A 23189-nucleotide genomic window follows, 5' to 3' on the forward strand; every position below is an offset into this window, starting at 1 on the left:
GAGTGGCTCTGAGCACGCCGGGAGCCGGGAGCCGGGGGCCGGGAGCACGGTGTGGCCCGGCGGGCGTCTCGGGGGCTGGGTCACTGGAACAGCGTCAGCCGTGGCGAGGAAGCGACAGCTGAGCCGGGCCCAGCGACAAACACCCGGGTTTCCTCCTTCTTCAAAGAAAGAAAAAAGCAAAAAAAAAAAAGGCGAGGGTCTGAGGCCGCGGCCGCCGTGGGCATGCGTGGAGCCGGCCCCTCGGCTCAGGCGTGCGTGTTTGGTTTATGGTTGTAACAGTCGAGGCGGCGGTGGCCCACGCCCACACCGGGCTGCGGCCACGGCTCCGGGGGAGGCCCGGAGGAGGGTCCGTTTGCTCCCGGGATCGTCCGAAGGTTCAAGTCAACAACATCCGTCCGACTCTACACTCAGCTCTCTTCTCTGGTGAGAACAGTATTGCGAGTTTTGGCTTCTGTGGACGTAGAAATTACAGTCATGTGCAAAACGCGAACAGGGAAGCGACCGACCGGAATGCGAGCAGGTGGTCCAAGCCGAACCTTTTAGATCCTGCGTAATTTTCCTTTCCAGGTTTTTTCCCCCCAAAGAACCACAACAAACAAACAAACAAACAACAACCCCAAACCTTCGCCACGACAGAAACAGCTCGCACTGGCCCTCAGGGTCTCGGTCCCGGATGCCGGGTGGGGGTGCTGGGTGGGGCCGCCAGTGCCGGGCCCGGCAGCAGCAGCTAAAGCTCAGGGCACCTGAGTGCCCCATTCTGCGGGGTTGCTGCGGCTGAGGCAAAGGCTTTCTCCGAGTTTCCAGGTGGTTTGGGGCCATCGGCCTTTTCCTACGGCAAAGTATTGCCATAAAGATCGCCCGTCGGAGGGGAATCGGAGCAGCCACTGCCGGGGAGGCTGGCCCTGGGCCAGTGCTGCTGCCGAGGGGGACAGGTCAGGGCCGCATCCTCGAGTCCCTCACCCGGGGACCCCAGTCCCCCCTCCCGCCTTCCTTCCAGCTCTCAACACAAACACCCCGCGGCTCAGGAGCCCTGCCCGGCCCCCCATTGCAGGGCTGTGGGTCCACCCTGAGGGCTCTCCCGGCCTCGCGTCCGGTCAGGGCAGTAAGACAACAGGATCCAATGCACAGTTAGTGACCACAGAGAACTCTGGCCAAGGCCAGACACAGTGCAGAAAACAAGACAGAATTCAAGTACCGAGGCCGCCATGGCTGGGGCCCCGCCGTGCTCACAGTATCCGTCCCACGGCTGGTCCCCCCCGGGGGGCCCCGGGACCCTCGCCCTCCGCCACCCCAGCCGCTCCCTGCAGGAGGGCGGGGCGTGGCCGGACCCCGGGCCCGTGGCTGCCACGTCAGCCACACCGTGGGTGCCCGCCCCTCCCCAGGAGCCTCGCTCGTGACAGGTGCGTGTGGGTGCGTGTCGCTAACAGTCAAGCTTGGGAGAAGGTGCAGCTTCTCACAGACGCTGAGTGGCTTGTCTCTCGTCCACGGGGCGTGGGGCGAGGGCGTGGGGCGAGGGTGGCCGCGGGACGGGAAGGAGTCGTGTAAACAGAGGAAGGGGCGGGTGAGGGGAGAGGGAAGGTGCTAAGGCACTCTGGAAGGCCTGCGGGCCAGGCCCCGCGGCCCCCAGGGACGCCCGGCCGGGCGCCAGCACATACAATCATCAGCCACGCCGCCCGCCAGGCGCCGGGCCCACGCCCACGCCCACGCCCACACGGGGCACTTAGTGCAAAACGCCGGCCTGGCCCTCGGGCCGGGAGCTCAGGCCCATTCACATTGAACGATTCAAGTTTCACCTGCGCTCGGCCTTTCCCCCTCCCCGCCCCCCGGAGCCACAGGGCGGACGGCGATGGTCAGCCATCGGGGCGGAGGCCACGGACATTGTGCTGGCCTGAGCCTCGGCCCGGCCTTCTCTGTGCGGCCACGCTGGCCGGCCGAGCGCCCTGGCTTCCTGGCCCCGGCGGGCCCGTGCCCGCTCTGGGGTGGAGGAGAGAGAGGGAGACAGGGAGCCCTCCGTCCGTCCGCAGCCAGGACGGAGGCCCGAGGTCCCCAGGGGGGTCAAATTAAAGTGCAAATTTGGGTGGGGGAGCAAATCAAGGAAACTCCGCGGGGAGATGGTGGGTCAGCCTCACCCTCCACCACCTGCAGGGCCCCGAGTCCACCTGAGGGTGCTGAGGGCACGCCTCCTCTCACTCCCAGGAGGACCCACGTCTGGTCCCTCTTGGGCCGGGGCGGGGGGGGGGGGGGGGGAAGGGCGCGAGGCCAGGTGGCTGGTCTGAAGCCCCAGAGACGCAGCCCCTTTGGGCACAGGACCCCGGCAGGGACAGCGGTGGAAGGACTGAGCTCAGCTCCGGCTCCCTCCCACCCTGGGTCCTGCCCCCCCTCCAGCCTCCACCCCTTCCGGAAGCTGCCAGATCTCTCCGGAGGCCAGGCACAGGTGGGGGGTGGGGATGGGGGGCAGGAGGCTCCGCGCAGCCTGGGAAGAAGCCCCCCACCCCGCCCCAGGCTGCCCCACCTTGGGGCCCCATGTGGCTCGGCTTTGTGGGTCCTGAGTCACAGGGGGTGGGGGGCTGGGGAGGTGGAGCCCCATTCCTCCAGCACCCCGCTCCGGGGGCCGGTCCTCGCCGCCCTCCCTGTGCCCTCTGACCCCCGCCTGCTGCCCGGGCGCCCTGCCACCTGCCGCGCTCGGCCCGTGCTCACCGCCCCCCCGGCCCCCGCAGCCTCGGCGTGGGGCTCCCCCACGGTCAGGTCAGAGCACAGCACGGCCCCGCCCCGCCCCAGCCCGGCTCCTGCCTCACCAAGCAGGCCCCCAGCTGCAGGCCGGCCCAAAGGCCTCGCCTCAGCACCACTCTGGCTGCCGTCCGGGGGCCGCCTGCCCCGGCGTGGCCTGTGCAGAGGACCCGCCCCCAACCACGGTGGTCGGGGCAGGGACACCCCGTCCTCCCTCGCCGTCCGCTCTTTGGGTCTGAAAGGTCCCAGGTCGTGCACGGAGGAGCCGAGTTCAGACCCAAAGGCACACACAGAATCCTGTCACGGCGGAGCACCGGCCCCCGGGAGGCGGCCACGCCCCACAGGTCAGCCGGCACCTGGCTGGAGCCGGGGAGGGGGCCCCGGTGCGAGGGGGAGAGGGGCCGTGGGGCGGAGCCCAGGTCCAGCCAGGAGCCCTTTCTCCTGTCCCGGGACAGCAAGGCCCATCACGGCTGGTCACCCTCCCACACGCACACGCACACGCACCCGCACAGGGACCGGCCGCCTGGCCCGGTGCAGGAGGAAGGAGACAGCAGGGGTTCGGCCACAGGGGGGCGGCGGGCGGGTCCCTGGCTTCGCCCTGGCAGGGGGGCAGGGAGGGGTGGGGCTCGGCCGGGCACCCGGCCCGCGCGCCCGATCCGTCCAGAAGGGGGAGAAGCTACACGTGGAGACCGAGCTGGAGCACCCGGGGCTCCTGGCTCACAGTCCGGGTGCCGTCTCCTTCATGGACCTTAAATACAAGCGGGATAGGAATCACATTGTTTTCAGGCAGCGCCGTTCGTGGGTGAGTGGCTCGATCACATTGGTTGTATTAGTAACGCATGCAAGCAGCTAGCAGGCCGGCCGGCCCTACAGGGTCCCCGCGTAGGCGGCGTCCGGCCGGCGGGCCGCGGGCGTGGGGGGCCGGGAGCCCGGGCCGCCCTGCTCGAAGGGCCGCGGGGGGCTCTGCCCGTCGGCGGGCAGCGGCTCGGGCGCGGCCACCTCCTGGATGACGGGGCCGGCCCCCTCGGCCTCCTCCCCGGCCTCGAAGGGCGGGTCGGCGGGGGCGGCGTCAGTCCTCAGGGCCACGAGGGCGGCCGCGTCGCCCCGCCGCTCCGCGTACAGCCGCTGCTCGAACACCTGGGCGGCGGCCGGGAACTCGGGATCCAGGGCCACGCCGGCAGCCGAGGCGCCCATGACGGAGCGGTACATCTCCACGCCCTCGGGCAGCATGGACTTGATCTTGGGCAGCCAGCGCTTGCGGACGCGCCGGGCGTTGGTGCACATGTCGGCCGCGATCACGTTCATCTCGCTCTCCTTGAAGCTGGGCGCGAAGTTCTGGCAGTACACTGGGGGGACGGGACGGAATGGGGGGCGTGAGGGGCTGCCGGGAGCCCCATTCCTCCCCCAAACCAGCAGCCGAACTGCAGAGGGAACACCGCAGCCTCCAGCACCCCGCTCCGGGGTCCCGCCTCGCCGCCCTCCCCGTGCCCTCTGACCCCCGCCTGCTGCCCGGGCGCCCTGCCACCTGCCGCGCTCGGCCTGTGCTCACCGTCCCCCCGGCCCCCGCAGCCTCGGCGTGGGGCTCCCCCACGGTCAGAGCACAGCACGGCCCCGCCCCGCCCCAGCCCGGCTCCTGCCTCACCAAGCAGGCCCCCAGCTGCAGGCCGGCCCAAAGGCCTCGCCTCAGCACCACTCTGGCTGCCGTCCGGGGGCCGCCTGCCCCGGCGTGGCCTGTGCAGAGGACCCGCCCCCAACCACGGTGGTCGGGGCAGGGACACCCCGTCTGCCCTCACTGGAGGGACGGGGGCTCAGACTCCGAGCCGCCCGCCTGCCCGCCTGCCGCTGCCCCTGCCGCTGCGCGGGGGCCACCGCACCCAACTGAGCCGACGGCACAGCCCCCTTTATGCTCTAAAACGGTGGTCGGCAAGCTCGTTTGTCAACAGCCAAATACCCACAGCACCACGATTGAGATTCCTTTGGAGAGCCGAACACCGACTTCTGCCCATGGGCCACCAGTTTCCGTCACACCGTCCGTGCGCACAGCACGTGGTGTTTTCTGGAAGAGCCACACTCAAGAGGCCAAAGAGCCGCATGTGGCTCGAGAGCAACCGTTTGCCGACCACGGCCCTAAGACAACAGATGTCGTTTAAGCGGGAAACTGGCTGTCTGCACCCGCGGCCACAGGAGGCCGCACGCTGGCCGTGGCCGCCCGGCACCGCTGGCTTCTCCCCAGGTGGGGGGGGGGCGGCCTCTGCCACCACGGCAGCCAGCCCCACCCCACGCCCCACCCCACGCCCCACCCCACGCCCCGGAGCGGAGGCAGAGCCGCCGAGCAGATGGCAGAGGCTCAGAATAGATGCCGTGTCAGGAACGCGTTTTGTTTAAAACGGAATGCCAGATCCATTTCACGGCTGAATCGTCCCACGGCCCCACTCCTCACATCTGGCACCGGCTCCCGGGAGCCGAGCCCCGAGCCCCGAGAGCCATCCTTCCTCCTCCTCAGCCGACCCGGATGGCCACTCCCCAGGCCCCCCATCCCCCTTGGTCCCCCATCCCCGTTTCCCCCCCCCCGGGCCTCCCACCCCCCTAAGCCCCCATCCCCCCGGCCCCCCGGCCGCCCTCACCCCAGCACCCGGCCCCCCATCCCCTCGTTTCCCCATCCCCCCACCCCCCCAGCCCCGGCCCCCCAGTGCACCGGCCCCCTCCAGCCCCCCCGCCCCAGGCCCGGGCCTCACGTTTCACGGCGTTGAGGACCCGGCTGTCCAGCGGTTTGCGGCTGGGGTCACTGGTGGACGAGCGGATGCCGGTGCCACAGCTGTTGGCCAGCGTGTTCCTGGAGGAGGAGGAGGGAGGGGGCGGTGAGGCCGGGACACGCTGGCCTTCGCCTCACACCGGGCGCTCAGAAGTCCGGCCCCCGGACTGCGCTCACGGGGGGGAGGGGACAGGGGTCCGGCCCCCGGACTGCGCTCACCCGGGGGGGGGGGACCCCGGACTGCGCTCACCCGGGGGGGGGGACCCCGGACTGCGCTCACCCGGGGGGGGGGGGGGACAGGGGTCCGGCCCCGGACTGCGCTCACCCCGGGGGGGAGGGTCTGGGGGTCCGGCCCCCAGACTGTGCTCACCCGGGGGGGGGGGACCCCCGGACTGCGCTCACCCGGGGGGGGGGACCCCGGACTGCGCTCACCCGGGGGGGGGACACGGGGGTCCGGCCCCCGGACTGCGCTCACGGGGGGGGGGGGGGACCCCCGGACTGCGCTCACTGGGGGGAGGGGACGGGGGGGGGGGGGACCAGGCCCGGTGGGCGGGAGGAAAGAAAGCCCTTGGGGAGGGCTGCTCGGGGCACCCGGGGGAGGCGGTGGTTCCTCACTTTGGGGGACCTCCCCCGCGTGCTGGGTGCTGGGTGAGGTCAGAGGGGGCGGGAGAGGGGCTGGGGCTCGGGGACCAGCTTCCGGGCGGACCCACCTGTCGAAGAAGGTGGCGAGCAGCCGGCGCAGCAGCACCTTGTGCTTGACGCCCGCGCACAGGTGGCAGTTCATGAGCTGGCCCCGCGTGATGCAGACGCCGGAGCCTGTGGAGGCACACGGTGAGCGCGCCGGGCACAGCATGGGGGGGAGAAGGGGGACAGTGGGGGCTGGGGGGGGGGCAGCAGAGACACCCGGGGAGCCGCGCCGGGCACAGCAGGGAGGAGAAGGGAGACAGTGGGGATGGGGGGGCAGCGGAGACACCCGGGGAGCCGCGCCGGGCACAGCAGGGGGGAGAAGGGGGACAGTGGGGGCGGGGGGGCAGCGGAGACACCCGGTGAGCCAGGCTGGGCACAGCAGGGGGGGCAGCAGAGACACCCAGGGAGCCGCGCCGGGCACAGCAGGGGGCGCAGCGGGGACAACCTGGTGAGCCGCGCCGGGCACAGCAGGGGGGAGAAGGGGGACAGTGGGGGCGGGGGGGGGCAGCAGAGACACCCGGGGAGCCGTGCCGGGCACAGCAGGGGGCACAGCGGACCTCTGCAGCTCTGTGAGTGGGACCTGCCAGGCCCGGGGCCCTGTCCCCTGGGGCTGCCCCTCGGGGAGCTCCCTGCTGGGCCTGTGAGATGCAGACACCGAGGTGGGTGGGGGCGGAGGCCGGCAGGGCTGCTGTCACCCGTGAGGGTGCCATGCCCTCAGCATCGTCTCCCCTTATAGCCCGACAGCCTGAGAGCCTGGCTCAGGGGCTGAGCATTGACCTAGGAACAAGGAGGTTCCGGTTCGATTCCCGCCAGGGCACAGGCCCGGGGTGTGGGCTCGGTCCCCAGTGGGGGGCGTGCAGGAGGCAGCTGGTCCATGATTCTCTCTCATCGCGGATGTTTCTCTCTCTCCCTCTCCTTTCCTCTCTGAAATCAATTTAAAAAAGAAAAGATAAATTTTCTGACAAAGACATGGCCCTGATGGGCTTCTGACCTGCTCACAACACACGGCCCTGCAGACACGGCGAGGGGCATCATGGGGGCCGGGGGGGCACCATGGGGGCCGGGGGGCACCATGGGGGGCGGGGGGCATCATGGGGGCCGGGGGGGGCACCATGGGGGTCGGGGGCATCATGGGGGCCGGTGGGGGCACCATGGGGGCCGGGGAGGGCATCATAGGGGTCGGAGGCACCATGGGGGCCGGCGGGGGGCATCATGGGGGCCGGGGGGGGCACCATGGGGGTCGGGGGGCACCATGGGTGTCGGGGGGCACCACGGGGGTCGGGGGGCCACCACAGGGGTCGGGGGGCACCACGGGGGTCGGGGGTCACCACGGGGGTCGGGGGGCACCACGGGGGTCGGGGGGCACCACGGGGGCCGGGGGGCACCATGGGGGCCGGGGGGCACCATGGGGGTCGGGGGGCACCACGGGGGTCGGGGGGGCACCATGGGGGTCGGGGGGGCACCACGGGGGTCGGGGGGGCACCATGGGGGCCGGGGGGGCACCATGGGGGCCGGGGGGCACCATGGGGGTCGGGAAGCACCATGGGGGTCGGGGGGCACTCGGGCTCAGGGTCTGGATGGGGGGATTCCAAACCGCATTCCTGGTTCTATCTTTGACCTAAAGGGCGACACAGCGAGGCTGCCGCCCGCCCTCCGAGCCGGCCCCGCCCAGAGATGGGAGTGGAATGCTGGGTCAGCGCCCCTGAGCGACCCCAGTGCACATTCTGAGGGGACGCCGGAGGGACAGAGCGGCGCAAGGACGTGGCTCCTGGCTCAGGGGAAAGCCACCGGGCTCGGCCCCACGGCCAGGGCCTCACCTGCCACCAGCTCCAGCTTCTCGCCCGGGTCGCCCTCCGAGTACAGCTTGGGGTGGCAGCGGTACCCGATCTGGCTGATGAGGCTGGCGGGCAGGGCCACCAGGTCCCGGCGGATGAGGACGCAGGAGCGGCTCTCCAGTGGCACTGGCTCCGGCTTCTCGGGCACTGTGGGCACAGAACCGCGGTCAGGGGCCCCGGAGCACGCCTGGCGGAGCGGCCGTGCCGGCTCTGCACCCTCCCTGCCCGCCCAGCCCGGGTCCCCTGCCGTCTGCAGGGAGGACCAGAACGAACAAGTGGGCGAGGAGGGCAGGGGAGGCGTGCCCGCCCGCCCGGCCGTGTGCCCAGAACAAGTCGCCGAGGCCCCGGGGCTCCTGGGGGGGTCGGTTGAGGCCCACAGGAGGGGGCACAGCCCCTCCGTGAGGGCGCCCCCCGGAGGCTGCACCATCCCTGCCTGGCGAGAGGCTGCTCAATGATCGTGTCTGCTAAGCACTCGCCAGCCACAATGACAGGCGGCAGCTGTGAGCGTTCCTGACAGACCCCCCAGGAGGGAGAGGGGTGCAGTCAGGGACCCTGAGCCAGCAGGCCCGCAGCTACACGGGGCCGGGGGCCGGGTGGGGGCTCAGGAGGCAGGTCTACGGGGCGCGTGCTGGGCACCCACCATGCCCACTGCTGCCCAAGGGCCAGGAGACGAGGGGCAGGGCAGGCAGGGTGGTACCAACACAGACTACAGTGGGCCCAGCCCCCAGGCCCGGTGCTGCCCGGGTCCCCCCAGGGGCCCAGGCCACTGCCCCCCTCTGCCCTTGGCTCGGACCCTTCGTAGGGGGGCACCGGCCAGTCCGTGACGTCAGTCCAGCTGCGGCCCGATCCCAGGAGAGAGGGACCCCCCGGCCCCCCAGTTAGCAGGCCTCAGCCGCACAGAGGAGGGCGGAGTCGGGGGCCATTCCCCAGGAGGCATGTGGGGGGACACAGCCGGTTGGGGGGGGGATCAGCCGACAGCAATAGAGAATCTTCCACACCCAGAACCCCCCCATCCCGGCACTGGGGGTGCAGGGACCCCCTGGCGTCTTACAGCGTGCCCCCCGTCCCTGCCACTGTGGGCCCGGCGGGCAGACAGGCAGCCTGGCGCCCGTGTGTTTACAGAGCGGAGGCCGCCGCCCGTCCTGCGCTTTCTCTAAACAGCACGCCGCGCGCCCCGCGCCCCCAGCCCAGCCCCAGGAGCCAGAGTCAGATCCAGAGCAGGCGAGAGCTCGCTATCCCTGCTGGGCACAAGCCAGGGCCACGCCGGCTAAAAATACCAGCCCCAGGGGCACCTGGAGAGGTGCCCCGGTTCCTCCGTCAGCGGCTCTGGAACCGGGGAGCTGTGCCCGATGTGTCTCCACGATGTGGCTTCTGGGTGGGTCACTCAGCCTGGCAGGCGGGCAGCCCCTGGTGGGCGGGGGTGTGGCCGCTGCAGAGACTCCGCCCAGGACACTGAGGTCCCGGAGCAGCCACCCCAGGGCGGCTCCCGAGCGGGAATGCAGCCTTCACCACCCATGGCCTCACTTCAACCAGCAGCCACGTGGCCTCCGGGCAGTGGCTCCGAACAGCGGGCACAGACAGGGGGCTCCGAACAGCGGGCACAGACAGGGGGCTCCGAACAGCGGGCACAGACAGGGGGTTCCGAACAGCGGGCACAGACGGGGTTCTGAACAGCGGGCACAGACAGGGCGGGGGCTCCGAACAGCGGACACAGACAGGGGGCTCTGAACAGCGGGCACAGACAGGGGGCTCCGAACAGCGGGCACAGACAGGGGGCTCCGAACAGCGGGCACAGACAGGGGGCTCCGAACAGCGGGCACAGACAGGGCGGGGGCTCCGAACAGCGGGCACAGACAGGGCGGGGGCTCCGAACAGCGGGCACAGACAGGGGGCTCCGAACAGCGGGCACAGGTGCTGACTCACACCGGACGGAGGCAGCTCGTGGCCCAGAACCAGGGCTGTGCACACGAACACGCTCGGCGGTCTGTGACAGAGGGCACACGCCACACCACGCAGGACACGCCTGGTCACCGGGCATCACACACAGAGCCCGGCCTCAGCCTCACCCCTCGCCTGGCGACAGCAGAGCGGGACCTCGGACCTGAACCTTAGACACGGAAGGATGACACTTTCCCGGAGGAAACGGGAGGCGGTCTCTGAGGTCTGGGGTTCGCGGACAGCGTGGCCACGGCTACAAGCCACCCCAGACAACGACGACTGGCACGGTCAATCCCAAGGAAGGACTCCTGTCCGGGATGGAGGGAACCCCTTGGGAGTGGGCAGAGGGAGGGAGGACCTCAGAGGTGGGAGCAGAACCCAGACACCCGAGTGCAAACACCACTCCCTCCCCCTCCCCCCCCAGGTGAGACAGACGGGCCATGGGGGTGCCCAGGGCCCTGCTCAGGAGGTCCAGGCGCAGCTGCTGGGACGAGGCGGGCGGGCAGCCGTCAGACCCGGGCGTGCTGCAGAGTCGCCGTGCCGCGCCGGGAGGTGGGCACCCCCCACAAACATGGAGCTACGGGACCTCGACACCCCAGGACAGAGCACACTGGCCTCAAAGAGAGAAGCGAAGTGAGCGGCAATGCGTGGAGGCGTATGCGAGAGAGAAAGACGGCCCGGAGGCCGGACTCAGGCAGGATGGCGGGTCCCTGGTGAGCCTCCGTGAAGAAAAGCGGGAGACGCAAACCGCACCGTCACGGCACCCGGTCCCCATCGAGGCCACGGCTGGCGCTCGGCCACACCGGCTCTGTCGCACACACATCCTTGTCCGCTTTCATTTTGTTAAAAATATATACATATATTTTTATTGATTTCAGAGAGGAAGGGAGAGAGAGACAGAAACATCAATGATGAGAGCGAGAATCATGGACCGGCCGCCTCCTGCACGCCCCCACTGGGGATCAAGCCCACAACCCTGTGCCCTGGCTAGGAATCGAACCCTGAGCCCCTGGTTCCTAGGTGGACGCTCAGCCCCTGGTCATGGAACGTTCAAATGCTCAGCTCTGAGCACGGACCAGGCACCCCAGCAGCAGGGAGCAGACCCGCACAGAACCCTGACTCCAAGCCCAGCCCCCCTGGGGAGGTCCGGGCTGGGACTACTCCATCGAATTTGAGACACACGTTAGAATAGAAACCTCTACATTAACACCAAGTACTTAACAGAATAAATAAAGGAGTAAAAAAGAAAGAGTAGGGGGCCCTGGCCGGTGTGGCTCAGTGGATAGAGCGTCGGCCTGTTGGCCATAGGGTCCCGGGTTTGATTCTGCTCAAGGCACGTGCCTCAGCGGCAGGTTCCTCCCAGGCCTGGGCCGTGGCCCATCGATGTGTGACTCTCACACGGGTGTTTCTCTCTGTCTCTCCCCCTCTCTTCCACTCTAACAATCAAAGGGAAAATACCCTTGGGTGAGGACTAACAAATATATATATGTATATATTTATTTATTATTATTATTTTTGAAGAAACGGGGTGGGGGCCGTGCTGCTCCACGGCGGCCAGCCGTGAACGCCGAAGGGCCCGCCGAGGCTGGCGCGGGCGGGAAGCTCAGCGCTCCTCCGAAGGGCGGCGAGGTCACGCACGCTCGGAACGACCGGAGGCAGCATCGCGCTCGCACGGCGGACCCTCTGCAGAACGGCCGGGCGCTGGGCCGGGAGGACCGTGTCGCAGACGGAGGCGGAGGTGACCCCAGATAAAGCGACACAGACGATGGCCCGGTGCCATGTCTGACTCCGGTCAGCGCTGGTCCGGGCTCACTCTGCCGAGGGCGAAGGGGAGGCAGCTGGAGGGTTGAACCTGGCGGTGCGTCCCCAGCAACACCACGGAGACAGAGCGTCCGGGGAGCCATTTAAATGTGTTTTTACTGACTTTAGAGAGAGTGGAAGGGCGAGGCGGGGAGAGGAAGAGAGGAGAGAGAGAAACATCCATCAGCTGAGGAGGAAAGCTGGTCAGAAACAGATGGAGACATGGCAAAGAGAATTTTTAAAAAATATCAACAGCCCTAACCGGTGTGGCTCAGCGGACAGAGCGTCGGCCTGCGGACTGAAGGGTCCGGGTTCGATTCCATCCAGGGCATGTACCGTGGTTGCGGGCACATCCCCAGTGCAAGGTGTGCAGGAGGCAGCTGAGAGACTGCACATGAGGCAGTGCCGGCTGTGGCGGCCCAGGGCAAAGACACTGTGTCCAAGAGACTAAGCCCAAGGTCAGCAAACCGTGGCTCTTGAGCCACATGCGGCTCTTTGGCCCTTGAGTATGGCTCTTCCACAAAACACCACGGCCTGGGAGAGTCTATGTTGAAAAAGTGACATTAGAAGAAGTTTAAGTTTAAAAAATGTGGCTCTCCAAAGAAATGTCCATCGTTGTGCTGTTGATATTGGGCTCTGTGGATGTGTGAGTTCGCTGACCACTGGGCCACACAAACCCCAAGCAGCAGGCACCCATGTGAAACGGCACGGAGTCACATCACCCCCAGGGTGGCAGCTGCTTGAAAAGAAGACACTCCTGGGAACAGAGACGGGGGACCCCAACACCCCTGAGAGACATTGCTGCCAGAAGATGAGAGAGAAGGACGGTCACCCAGGAATCCATTCCGGCAAAACAGCCTTCAAGGGCGAGGGCGAGGGCGAGGGCGGCTGGATGCACGTGAACCGGTTTTACATTAATATTATGCTTCCATCAGGAGATTATTTTAAAAGGTGGCATCATGACGTTTTAACGCTTTTCCCAGAATCCACCACGAGTCGTCACTGGGATGGTTAGGCACGTGAGATGCTGAGCAGAAGGAGAGGGATGCCAGATGGGAGCGTTAATCTACACAGAATAGGCGGAACAGGGTGAGCGTGTGGGCAAACAGAAAAGGCTTTTAAAGACATTTTTAAACGTCTCCCACAGAAAACAGGGCATCGCATAAACACCACGGAATCTGGCAGGCCAGTGTGGCTCAGTGGTGAGCGTCAACCTATGAACCAGGAGGTTGCTAGTTCAGCCCCAGTCAGGGCACGTGCCTGGGTTTCAGGCTCCGTCTGCAGTGAGGGGCTTGCAGGAGCCAGCCGATCCATATTCTCTCTCACCAATGTTTTTTTCTCTCTCTCTCCCTTTCCCTTCCTCCCTAACAAAGAAAAAAATTTTTTTTCAATGAAAAAAAAAATAGAACATTGGCCTGTACTTTACATCTTATACAAAAATTAACTCAAAATGAAACATAGATTAAATGGAACTGAAGCCATAAAATATCTAGAAGCAAACACAGGAAAAAAAATTCTGCAACCCTATTGAAAGAACTAAAGTCAACACCAACGCATAATTTGTAAGATAAACAGCTGATCATTTAAGTTCAATTAAAAACACACACACACACACAACACACACTATAAAAGACATTGTGAAGAGAATAGAAAGACAGCTGTGGTCTGGAAGAAATGTTTATAAGTCACATATCCAACCGAGGACTTTGGTCTGTAATATGTAAAGAGCACACAATACTCAACAATAGGAAAGGGAAAGACTCACCGAGGCAGGCCCTTGACAGGCGTGGAAGACGTTCACCGTCAGACCAGACAGAAAGACAGAAGCACCACAAACTGCCACCCCACTGCGGCTTCGGGATCGCAAGACAAAGCCAAGTGTCGGCAGGAGCAGGGGCAGCCGGCAGGCCCGGCGGGCGCGGCTGGTCGGACACAGCTGAGCACACGCTCCCCGGAGGACCCGCAGGCTGGCTCCTCGGCTCATTTACAGGAACAGAACACTGACCTGTGTGCAACCCCTGGCACAGGTGCCGCCCAGCTTTATTCGCAACTCCGCAACGCTCAGCCGCCTACACACCCTTTAGCGGGCGGACACACAAACGGGCACGGCCCAACAAGGACGGGGCTCAGCAGCAGCAGGGAATCCACTGGGAATCCACACAGCAGCACCGATGGGTCTCCGGCACATTCTGGCTCAAAGGGACGCTGTCTGTCCGCCTCCATTTCAGGGACAGAAACCAGATCCGGCGCCGGCGTCAGCGGAGGCGGAAGAGGAGGCGGCGAGGGCCCGGCCGCTGTTTTGTGTCGGGGTGGAGGGGATCACGTGACGACGGCATGGTCAGACCCAGAGGACCGTCTGGGTTTAAGTTTAAGAGGTGAGAGGCTGACTGGCTGTTTCAAGTAAAAATAACACGACGAGGCCATCGCCCACGAGGAAGCAGAACGTGTGACAGCGGCACCGGGCGGTTTTGTTGTTCATTTGGGGAAGGTTTTGTTTGTTTTTAAAGATTTTTTTAAATTGGTTGTTAGAGTCCAGGGAGAGGGAGAGAGAAACACTGATGTGAAAGGGCAACGTCAACCAGCTGCCTCGCTTGGTAACAGGCTGTGACGGGATTAGGAGGTGCCTGGGTGAGCTGACTCGGGGTGGGGTGGGGGGAATGGGGCTGGAGGAAGGCTAAGAGAACGTCACCCCAACTCGTGCTGCTAAAGAGATGTCACCCCAACATGTGCTGCTAAAGAGAACGACACCCCACCTTGTGCTGCTAAAGAGAGACCAGAGCAGACAGGAGCCAGCAGCCACATCGCAGACCTGAGCCCAAGGAAACCGTCAGAGGCACCGGGCCGGGAGCGGGAGGCAGAGCCGCCGGGCGAACACCCACAGGAACCGTCCGTGGGACACAGAGAGGGTCACAGGCGGTCACGGTGAAGAGATGGAGGCGCCAGGCCACGAGGCCGCAGGTGCACGGGAGCCGGACCGGCTGCATTCACACCGAATAGGCCAGAGATGGGCCAATGCCACCAAAGACACACACACAGACACACACAGACACAGACACACACACACACAGACACACTCAAACACAGACACACACACACAGACACACTCACACACAGACACACAGACACACAGAGACACACTCACACAGAGACATACACACACACACAGACACTCACACAGACACACACACATAGACACACTCACACACAGACGGACACACAGACACTCACACAGACACACTCACACACACTCACACACACACAGACACACACACTCACACTCACACGCACACAGACACACACACACACAGACGGACACACAGACACACAGACACACTCACACACACAGACACACACACTCACACACACACAGACACACACACACAGATGGACACACAGACACTCACACAGACACACACACACAGACACACACACAGACACACACATAGACACATAGAGACACACACACACAGACACTCACACAGACACACACACACACACTCACACAGAGACACAGACACACACAGACACACACACTCACATACACAGACACACACACAGAGACACACACACACACAATCACACAGACACACTCACACACAGACACACTCACACACAGACACACACACAGACACACAGAGACACACTCACACAGAGACATACACACACACACACTCACACAGACACAGACACACACACACAGACATACTCACACAGACACACACACAGACACACTCACAGACACACACACACTCACACACACAGACACACACACAGACACACAGAGACACACACACAGACACAGACACACACGCACAGACACACTCACACACAGACACAGACACACACAGACACACACACACACAGACACACTCACACACAGACACACACATAGACACACAGAGACACACTCACACAGACACACACACTCAGACACAGACACAGACACACACGCACAGACACACTCACACACACACACACACACACACACACACACACGCACACACAGTGTCTTGATGCAGTGACCCAGCGGGGTTTGCCCAGGAATGCAAGGATGGTCCGCCGTTGAAAACTGGCTGATGCAACACCCCCCTCAGCAAAGCACGGCACGAACCCAGGTCCCCATCTCCACAGACGACAGAAAACACCGATTAGAGGGAGGAGAGCTGGGAGCCTCCCGGTGGCCCAGCACGTCGCCTGCCCACGGCGGTCCCAGCAGCCCCCGGAAGCTCCCACGTCTGCCGCCGGCGGCACAGCCCGCACGGGGAGACCGAGCGCCGAGAGCACCGAGGACCCAGCTTAGACCACAGGGCGCATCTCAAGCTGCAGTAAAATGTGGTTCCTGCTGCGTACGCCCCTCACAGACCTGGCCACTGGGAACCCCGTGGTGGTGGGGGGGGGACCAGGAAACTCTCGGGGGAGCTCAGTTCTGTGCCTGACCGGCTGGGATGCCGGCTGACGGCACTCCCAGCAGTGGCCCCGGCACTGAATGGCACGGTTACTGATGTGAACACATCCACAAACAAGGGAGAGGAAAGGCAGGCGGGCCCGGCGGCTCCGGGTCGGCCGTGAGAGAAGCCAGACACTGCTGAGGGGACGTTCTGGAACAGCCAGAAGACCCGCGCGGGGGGAGCGGGGAGTGTCTCGGGGCCACAGAATCACCTCCCTCTCATGTGCCAACGGGGCCTCCCCCTGAGGCTCACAGGTTCTCTGTTCACTGACCCCAGGAAGTGAGTCAGTCGCCCCCCAGCTGATTGGGCCAAGGACTCAGGGCGCCAGGGGCAGAGGGTGAGACGCACTGCTGCTCGGAAGCTGGGAGGCCCCGCATCCTGGCAGCGGAGGCTGAGGCCGAGGCCCAGGCACCCGGAGGCCGCCCCGGAGGCTCTCAGGGACTAGCCCACCCCCCCCCTCGCATGGCACCTGGGGTGCCGGCGCCCTCCTGGGTGCTTGGAAGGACAGACACAACAGGACCGGCACCTCCTTCACCCAGGCCGCTGCCAGCGGTTGTTTCAAAGGGGAAGTTACATCCCCCGGAGGCCAAGGCCAGGCCAGGGCCATGCACACGCCTGCTCCGGGCCCCGAGGCGGCTGAGCTCTCAGAGGCTGCAGGGACCACAGCTGTGGGCCGCTCTCCCCGACGCCCCCCACGTGGCTGCACGTGGAAGGTCAGAGGGCAGCGTGGCCTTGTAGGGTGCCCAGAGTGGGGCCGGCCGGGTGGGGCTGGCACACGGGAGCACGGGGAGGGCGCTGGAGCAGCCTGGCGCAGCTCAGCCCCCAGGGTCCCCCGGGCTTTTAAAGAGGAGGCGGCCTGTTCTCAGACCTCCTGGGCAGCAGCTGCCTCTGCTTCCAGCATCTGCTGGGGCCGAGCTGGGCGGGACGCTGGGCCGAGGCAGGGGGTCAGGCACAGGCGGGGGCCCCTCTGCTCAGGGGACAGGGCAGGGGCCCGGCGGGGCCACCCCACCCCCCAGGCCCTGTCGGTTCTCTTCCCCACCTACCTCCCCCGGGGCCAGGCGGCCGGCCCTGCCTCACTGCCACCCAACCATGACCCAACGTGGTCCTTGTTCCGGTCCTCCTGCTGCCTTCTCCCAGTGTGAGGGCGGGGCACCCCATCTCAGTCACCACTGCTCACAGCGTGAGCGCAGACCTGCCCAGGGAGCCAGGGGCCCACAGGCAGACCCTCCCCGCCCTCGGTGCCCGCCCCGGTGCCCGCCCTCCCGAAACCAGCGCGGACCCAGGCCCCTCTGCCTGGGCCTGCAGGCGCCCTGCTCTCGCGCCCCAGGGCTGGATGGAGCAGGACTGACCTGAGCCCCTGGGGCCAGCACCCAGCTACGCCTGGCGAGGAGGGGGCCTTGTGAGAGGGGCGGGGCCCCCTCAGCCCCTCGGCACCCCCAGCAGGGCCCGTCCTTCGATGGGGCCTGGCCCACGGCGTCACTGGCATCACCGGGCCCGGGGCATGCTGGGAACACGCAGGGGCCGCAGCTCCAACGCCACTGGCTCTCCGCATGTTTACTTGTGGTTTCCAAAGCGAGGGGCTGGCCGCACGGGCCCTGCCGCCTGTTCCCCAGGAGTGCGGGGGCGGGGGTGCCGGGGGGGGGGTCACCCGTGTCCCCCTTCTGTGGTGGGTGCTCCTCAGATCCCCCTCCCTCCCATCGGCAGGGGAAGCTGGGCCAGAAGGAGAAGGGGGTCCGGGAGTCCTGAGACCATCCCAGACTCGGCCAGCCTAAAGCGAGCACAGCCGACCCTCAGCGGGGCTCAGCTGGGACCCATGCCGCCCGGCCTCAGAGGGGCTGACAGGGGCTCCCGGACCCGGCCAGGCCAAGGCCCGGAAGGAGCTGGGGTAGCAGCCCAGCACCCCGGGGCAGCCACGCGCCCGCTCACCCCCACGGCCCCTCCCCCACTACCCTCTTCCCAGCATGCCCAGCGCCCAACGATGCCAGCGACGTCACTGCCAATAACCTAGATTTTAACCAAGAAATCACACCCCCTCCTGCCCCACTTATGGCTCCGGAGGCGAGGGCCGGGCTGGGCGCCCTGGCCAGCGTCAGGCTGCACCAGTCCTCCTGCCCCCGGTCCCCAGCTCCCCAACACCCAGGGAGGGGGGCAGGGCGGGGGCTCGGGACTCCCACCTGCCCCCACCCAGGGGCGAGCCTCTGCAGGTGCACAGCTTGGGGTGGTCCAGGCCCTGGCCTCCCGGGACCGGCACCCTGTCTGGGTCCTGGGTGGGGCTGGGAGAGGCTCAGGCACTTCGGGGCCATGAGACAGCTCCCCCCTCCCCCCGCCCCTCCATGGCCACTTCTGTTGGCTCCTTGGAGCCCATGGATATGGGCGGCCAGCCCTGACCAGGCTCTTCCAGAGGGGCAGGTGGCCAGCAGCCAGCAATCCCGGCCCGACGTTTCCGCTTCCCCTCGACACGCCACGCGGCTGCGGGTTGCCGGGAGGGCAGTCCCCAATGTGCACCATCACGGCCCCAGCAGCAGATCCTGCCCTGACCCCCCCTTACCTACTCCCCCCCTGGGGCCCCACTCAGCTGCAGCTGAGAACAGGGGCACTCGGGGGCGCGGGGTCTGCCCTGGGCCAGGGCTGTCTCCCAGGGAGGGGAAGCTGTGGCGGCTGCCCAGTGTGGGGCTCCCCGTGCCCCCCCCCCCGGCCTCCCTGGTGGCTGTCCGCACACACTGGCGGGTGCCTGGTGGTCCCTGCAGGGCCTGAGGCCCACCTGGCCTCAGGAAGGCCCGGCCACTGCCTGCAGGTTTCCTGGTCAGTGCCCACGGGCCTCGCGCCAATACGACCACACGCGTTTAGCCCCCCACCCGCCTGTGGGAGGGACCCCGCTGGCTGGCCTGGAGACCCGGCCCCCAGTTCTCGATGGCCCAGCCGCCCTAGGGCCCAGCTCGGTGCCCTGCCCCCAGGATGGAGGGAGGAGCCCTCGGGGCATGAGGACCGGGGGGCGCGGGGAGAGTCCCCACTGCCCGGGGCCCAGTGCTGGGCGCTGCTTCCCGCGGGCCCGTGTGTCCGGATCCAGTGCCCTGGACACGGGCCCGCCTGCAAACCAGGACAGGCAGCAGGTCCAGGCACATGGCCAGATTTCGGGGAACACAGGAGGCAGGGGGACACCTGATCTGGGGCCCCAACAACAGGACCCTCAGCCCGACAGACTGCACCCTCTCCAGGGACCGTGACGTGGTCTAAAGAGGGCATCTCGGGTTTGTGGGTCCCAGAGGGCCCTGCCCGGGGGCGGCCGGCGGGCTGGGGCCGGGAAGCTCTGCCTTCACTGCGGGGCAGACGGGGCCTCTGCGGCTGCAGCAGGTGAGGGACCAGCTTGGGTCACACAGTGTCTTGTGAGCCTGCTGGCAGGGCCCTGGTCCACTGGGGCCCTCCGTCTCTTCATCTGTCCGATGGGAGGCAGGGCCTCTGACAGGCTTTGCTAGCTGCCAGCGGGCTCTGCTCCGCTCTGCTCTGCCCTCCTGCGGCCCCTCGTCTCACCGAGGATCAAGTTTAAAGCCCTCGGAGGAGGCCCTGGAGCCCGGCCCAGGACCTGCCCCGCTCAGGTCTTGGCTCCTGCTGGCTCTGCCGTCTGGGTTTTGGGGCCCCGTTCCTCCCACCCCCCGCACACCTCCAGCACTGTGGCCGCCAGCTGTCCCCGACCACCTGCCTGTGCCCGCGTGGGGCGGAAGCTGGGCCGGAGCCGGCCTCGCCGGCGGGCGGGCGCGAGCGTTACCTGCGTAGCCGCCGGACGCTTTGATGTACATCTGGCCGTACTGCTCCTCCGCCATCGTGTCGTAGGCCTCGTCCTCCTCCTCGTCATCCTCGTTGTGGTACGAGGTGGGGCTGTCGGTGGTGGGCAGGCTGCTGGCGCCGGGGCTGGTCCGCTCCCCCTGGGGGTAGGGCACCTGCTGGATGCCGGGGATGAGGGTGGCCAGGCCGGGCACCCCGTAATAGGAGACGCGGGGCAGCTTGAGCGGGGCCGGGCCGGCCGCCACTGCCACCGCGGTGCCCGCCGCGCCGTCCCGGGGCCCGGGCTCCAGCGGGCGCTTGGCGGCCAGGCCCGGGGCGGCGGCAGCCGGGGGCAGCTCCGAGGCTTCGTGCTTCACGCGGGTCAGCAGCGGGATGGGCACGGCGGGGGACACGGCGTAGGGGGGCGCCGGCGCGGCGGGCGGCAGCTGGTGGCAGGGGCTCTGGGGCTCGGAGCCGGTGTCCTCCATGGCGGCGGTCTGCGAGTCGCAGTGGGGCGAGCTCACCTTGAAGAGCAGGTCGGTGCCGCGCTCCACGATGTGCTGGATCTGCAGGAAGCCGGCCGTGTACATGACCACGAGCTGCTCGCTGGCCGCCATGGTCAGCCGGCCCGTGTAGCAGAAGGACAGGATCTGCTGGAAGCAGGCGGGCGGCACCGAGCCCGGCAGCTCGAAGGCGCTCTTGCTGTTGCCGCTGAACAGGTCGCGGAAGTACAGGCTGCTGGCGGCCAGCACCGCCCGGTGGGCCTTGAAGGCCTGGCCCTTGACCACGATGGACACATCGCAGTAGAGGCCCAGCAGGCGCTGCTCGTTCAGGCAGCCCAGCACCGTGTTCCCGAAGTTGGGGATCTCAATGTGCAGCATCTGAGACATGGCGGGCGGCGGGCGGGCGCGGGAGGCCTCCGACTCTCAGCGCGGGAGCGGCCCCAGCGGGCACATCTGTGGGCGAGAGCGGGGGCCCCGGGTCAGCTTCCTGGACGCCCAGGGCCCCCCACCCAGCAGGAACCCCCACCCAGCTCCCCGAAATGCACACACCCAGCCCATGGCTCCCGGACCCCCTGCAGCCAGAACTGTCCAAAGGTCTTGGGGGGACCCTGGCTGGGCCCTCGCTCAGAGCTGCACAGAGGCTGGAAGCCCAGAGCCCGCTCTGTCCCCCCCACCCTTGGGGAGAGGGCGAGCCCTGGGGGACACCCACAGAGCAGAGATGAGGAGGCCTGCACCGCGGAGGGAGCTGGGAGGGAGGGGGCTATCAGCCCGGCAAGCGGGAGGGGGCGGGCTGATAGCCGCTCGCACAACTCTTTCCCAGGAAAAAGTTGGCAGCCAAGCAGCCCCTCACCCGCCTTTCCCCAGGGAGGGGCCGGGACCGGGAGCGAGGGGCACAGCCCCCCGGCACCCCAGGCTCTGGGTCTCCGGTTTGTTTTCCCCGGAGGAGCAGCGGCGGCAGTGGCGGCAGCGCAGGGGACGGCTGGGGGCGCCCGGGACGGGAGGGGGAGCTGGGAGAACTCCGGCCGGCTCTGCCCCTCCCGTCCTGCAGAGGAGACTCCGGGCGGAGGGGCTCCCGCCCGCGCTGCCCGGCTGCAGACCAGGGAGCCTGCCCGGCCCACCTGCCCCGCCCGCCCCGGCCCTAACCCGGCCAGTCCTCATGGCTGTGTCCCCAGCCCAGGTGACTGCGGGGTCACGGGGACCGGCGCTGGGATGCCGCTGGCTGGGCGCCCCGGCCGGCCGGCGGGGGATCCCGCGGGGTTCGGAGGGGACGGGGCGGGCGGGCGGCCGCAGAGGGCGCCGATCAACTCCGCCGCGGAGCCACACAAAGGGCGGCTCTGTCCGAGGAAAGTGCCGGAGCCGCAGAGGCTGGGCGGCCGCGGGGGGCAGCGCGAGGGCGGGGCGCCCGGACCGGACGGAGTTGGGCAGGTGGGCGGCCCGCCCCCGCCCCCGCCCCCGCGGTGCCCCCGCTGCGGGGAAGTTGCCGGCCAGGCCGGAGGGGGACCTACCTCTGGCCGCCGCCGCCCGGGGCCCCGCACTGCCCGCTCCGCCGGCCGCCGTGCCCGCAGCCGCCAGCTGCTCGGGGAATGCAGCAAACGGCGCGGGAGCCGTGGGGCGGGGAGGTGCGGAGCCGGGGGGAGGGGCGGGGGGGCAGCGCGCGGGCAGCCCGGCTCAGCTGCACCCAGCCCGGCTCTCCCTCCAGGCAGCGCGCAGCATCTAAATGAAGGGGCCGGATGCGGACGGACATCCAGGCAGCACGGGGATGAATAGCCGCCTTTGACGGGCGAGCCGGGGCCCCTGCCAGCGCCCGGGCCGGCTTTGAAAACAGCGGCATGGTGTGCCAGAGGAATGCAGGCTCCGGGTGTTGGTACAAGACAGACTTTTGATGACTCACTGCAATGCAAACAAAGATGGCAGAAATACTGTACTGTACGCCGGGACGCGGGAGCCGCGGGAACGGGGCGGCCTGGGAATTTATGTGCCGCTTTGTGCAGGCGCCGGCCCTGCAGCCGGGGTGTCAAAGCATCTGAACTATTCCAAACAGTCCGCAGCGCGGCAGGCCGCGCCCGCCCGCCGTGGGGCGGGGGTGAGGGGCAGGAGCCGGGCGAGGGAGGGGGCAGAGGGAGGGGCAGGGGCAGATGAGGATGAGCCTGGAGCCCCCAGACCCTGTGGGGAGGCAGAGGCGGTGCCCGTTCCCTCCAGTGCGGGGGGGGGGGGGGTGCCCCGCTCCCCGAGTCTCCTTGGGGACCAGAGCAGCAGGCTCAGCAGGTCCCGCCCAACACCCCCACCCCACCGCCCGGGGGAGTCACGTCCCCAGCCCTCCCTTGGATCAGAATGTAAGCACTGGGCAGCCAGGGGGGCTAAGGACCGGCCGGCCCGCTACGGACCTGCCCCAGCAGACAGGGCAGCAGAGCAGCCTGGACTGCCCTGTGGGCCACAGTGCCAACCTCCCCTGGGCCCGTCCTGCCCCAGAGCACGGCCCCTCCTCGGCTGGGCTGCCCAGTGGGCCCCGGGGCCAAACAGCCTCCGTGTCCCCACCTGCCAACTGTGGCCGGAGCACGACCACGGCAGCCACAGGAGGGATGAGGTCGCCATGAAGGTGGCCCAGGTCTGGTCCCTGCAGCGACACATCCCTGTCCTCACCTGACGGTCAGCCCTGTGGCCAGAGTGGGGAGGCAGCAGGGAGGAGGCTGGGCAGGCAGGTCCATCCCGTGACCCCCCCCCCCCCCAGCCTGCAGGAAGC

General features: G+C 67.4%; 1 protein-coding gene across 3 annotated transcripts in view; it reads right to left on the reverse strand.

Annotated features, from left to right (window-relative positions):
- Positions 1-419: 419 nt before the first annotated feature.
- The window catches only part of NACC2 (NACC family member 2), a 37509-nt gene continuing 14739 nt past the window's right edge, over positions 420-23189 (reverse strand). The window contains exons 1-7 of one of the 3 annotated variants that reach the window (XM_045573894.1): positions 21955-22357; positions 20471-20902; positions 19951-20107; positions 7984-8148; positions 6190-6295; positions 5463-5560; positions 420-4073 (exon numbers count right to left, since the gene is read on the reverse strand). In XM_045573894.1, the coding sequence (XP_045429850.1) occupies positions 3595-4073; positions 5463-5560; positions 6190-6295; positions 7984-8148; positions 19951-20107; positions 20471-20836 (1371 nt within the window). In that variant the 5' untranslated portion in view covers positions 20837-20902; positions 21955-22357 and the 3' untranslated portion in view covers positions 420-3594. Of the gene's footprint in view, positions 4074-5462; positions 5561-6189; positions 6296-7983; positions 8149-19950; positions 20903-21954; positions 22371-23189 lie in introns of those variants that run through there. The other 2 variants (XM_036416873.2, XM_045573893.1) reach the window with 2 other exon arrangements.

Source organism: Pipistrellus kuhlii, unplaced genomic scaffold (assembly GCF_014108245.1).
Source record: "Pipistrellus kuhlii isolate mPipKuh1 unplaced genomic scaffold, mPipKuh1.p scaffold_m20_p_57, whole genome shotgun sequence".
In the NCBI taxonomy this organism is placed as follows: domain Eukaryota; kingdom Metazoa; phylum Chordata; class Mammalia; order Chiroptera; family Vespertilionidae; genus Pipistrellus; species Pipistrellus kuhlii.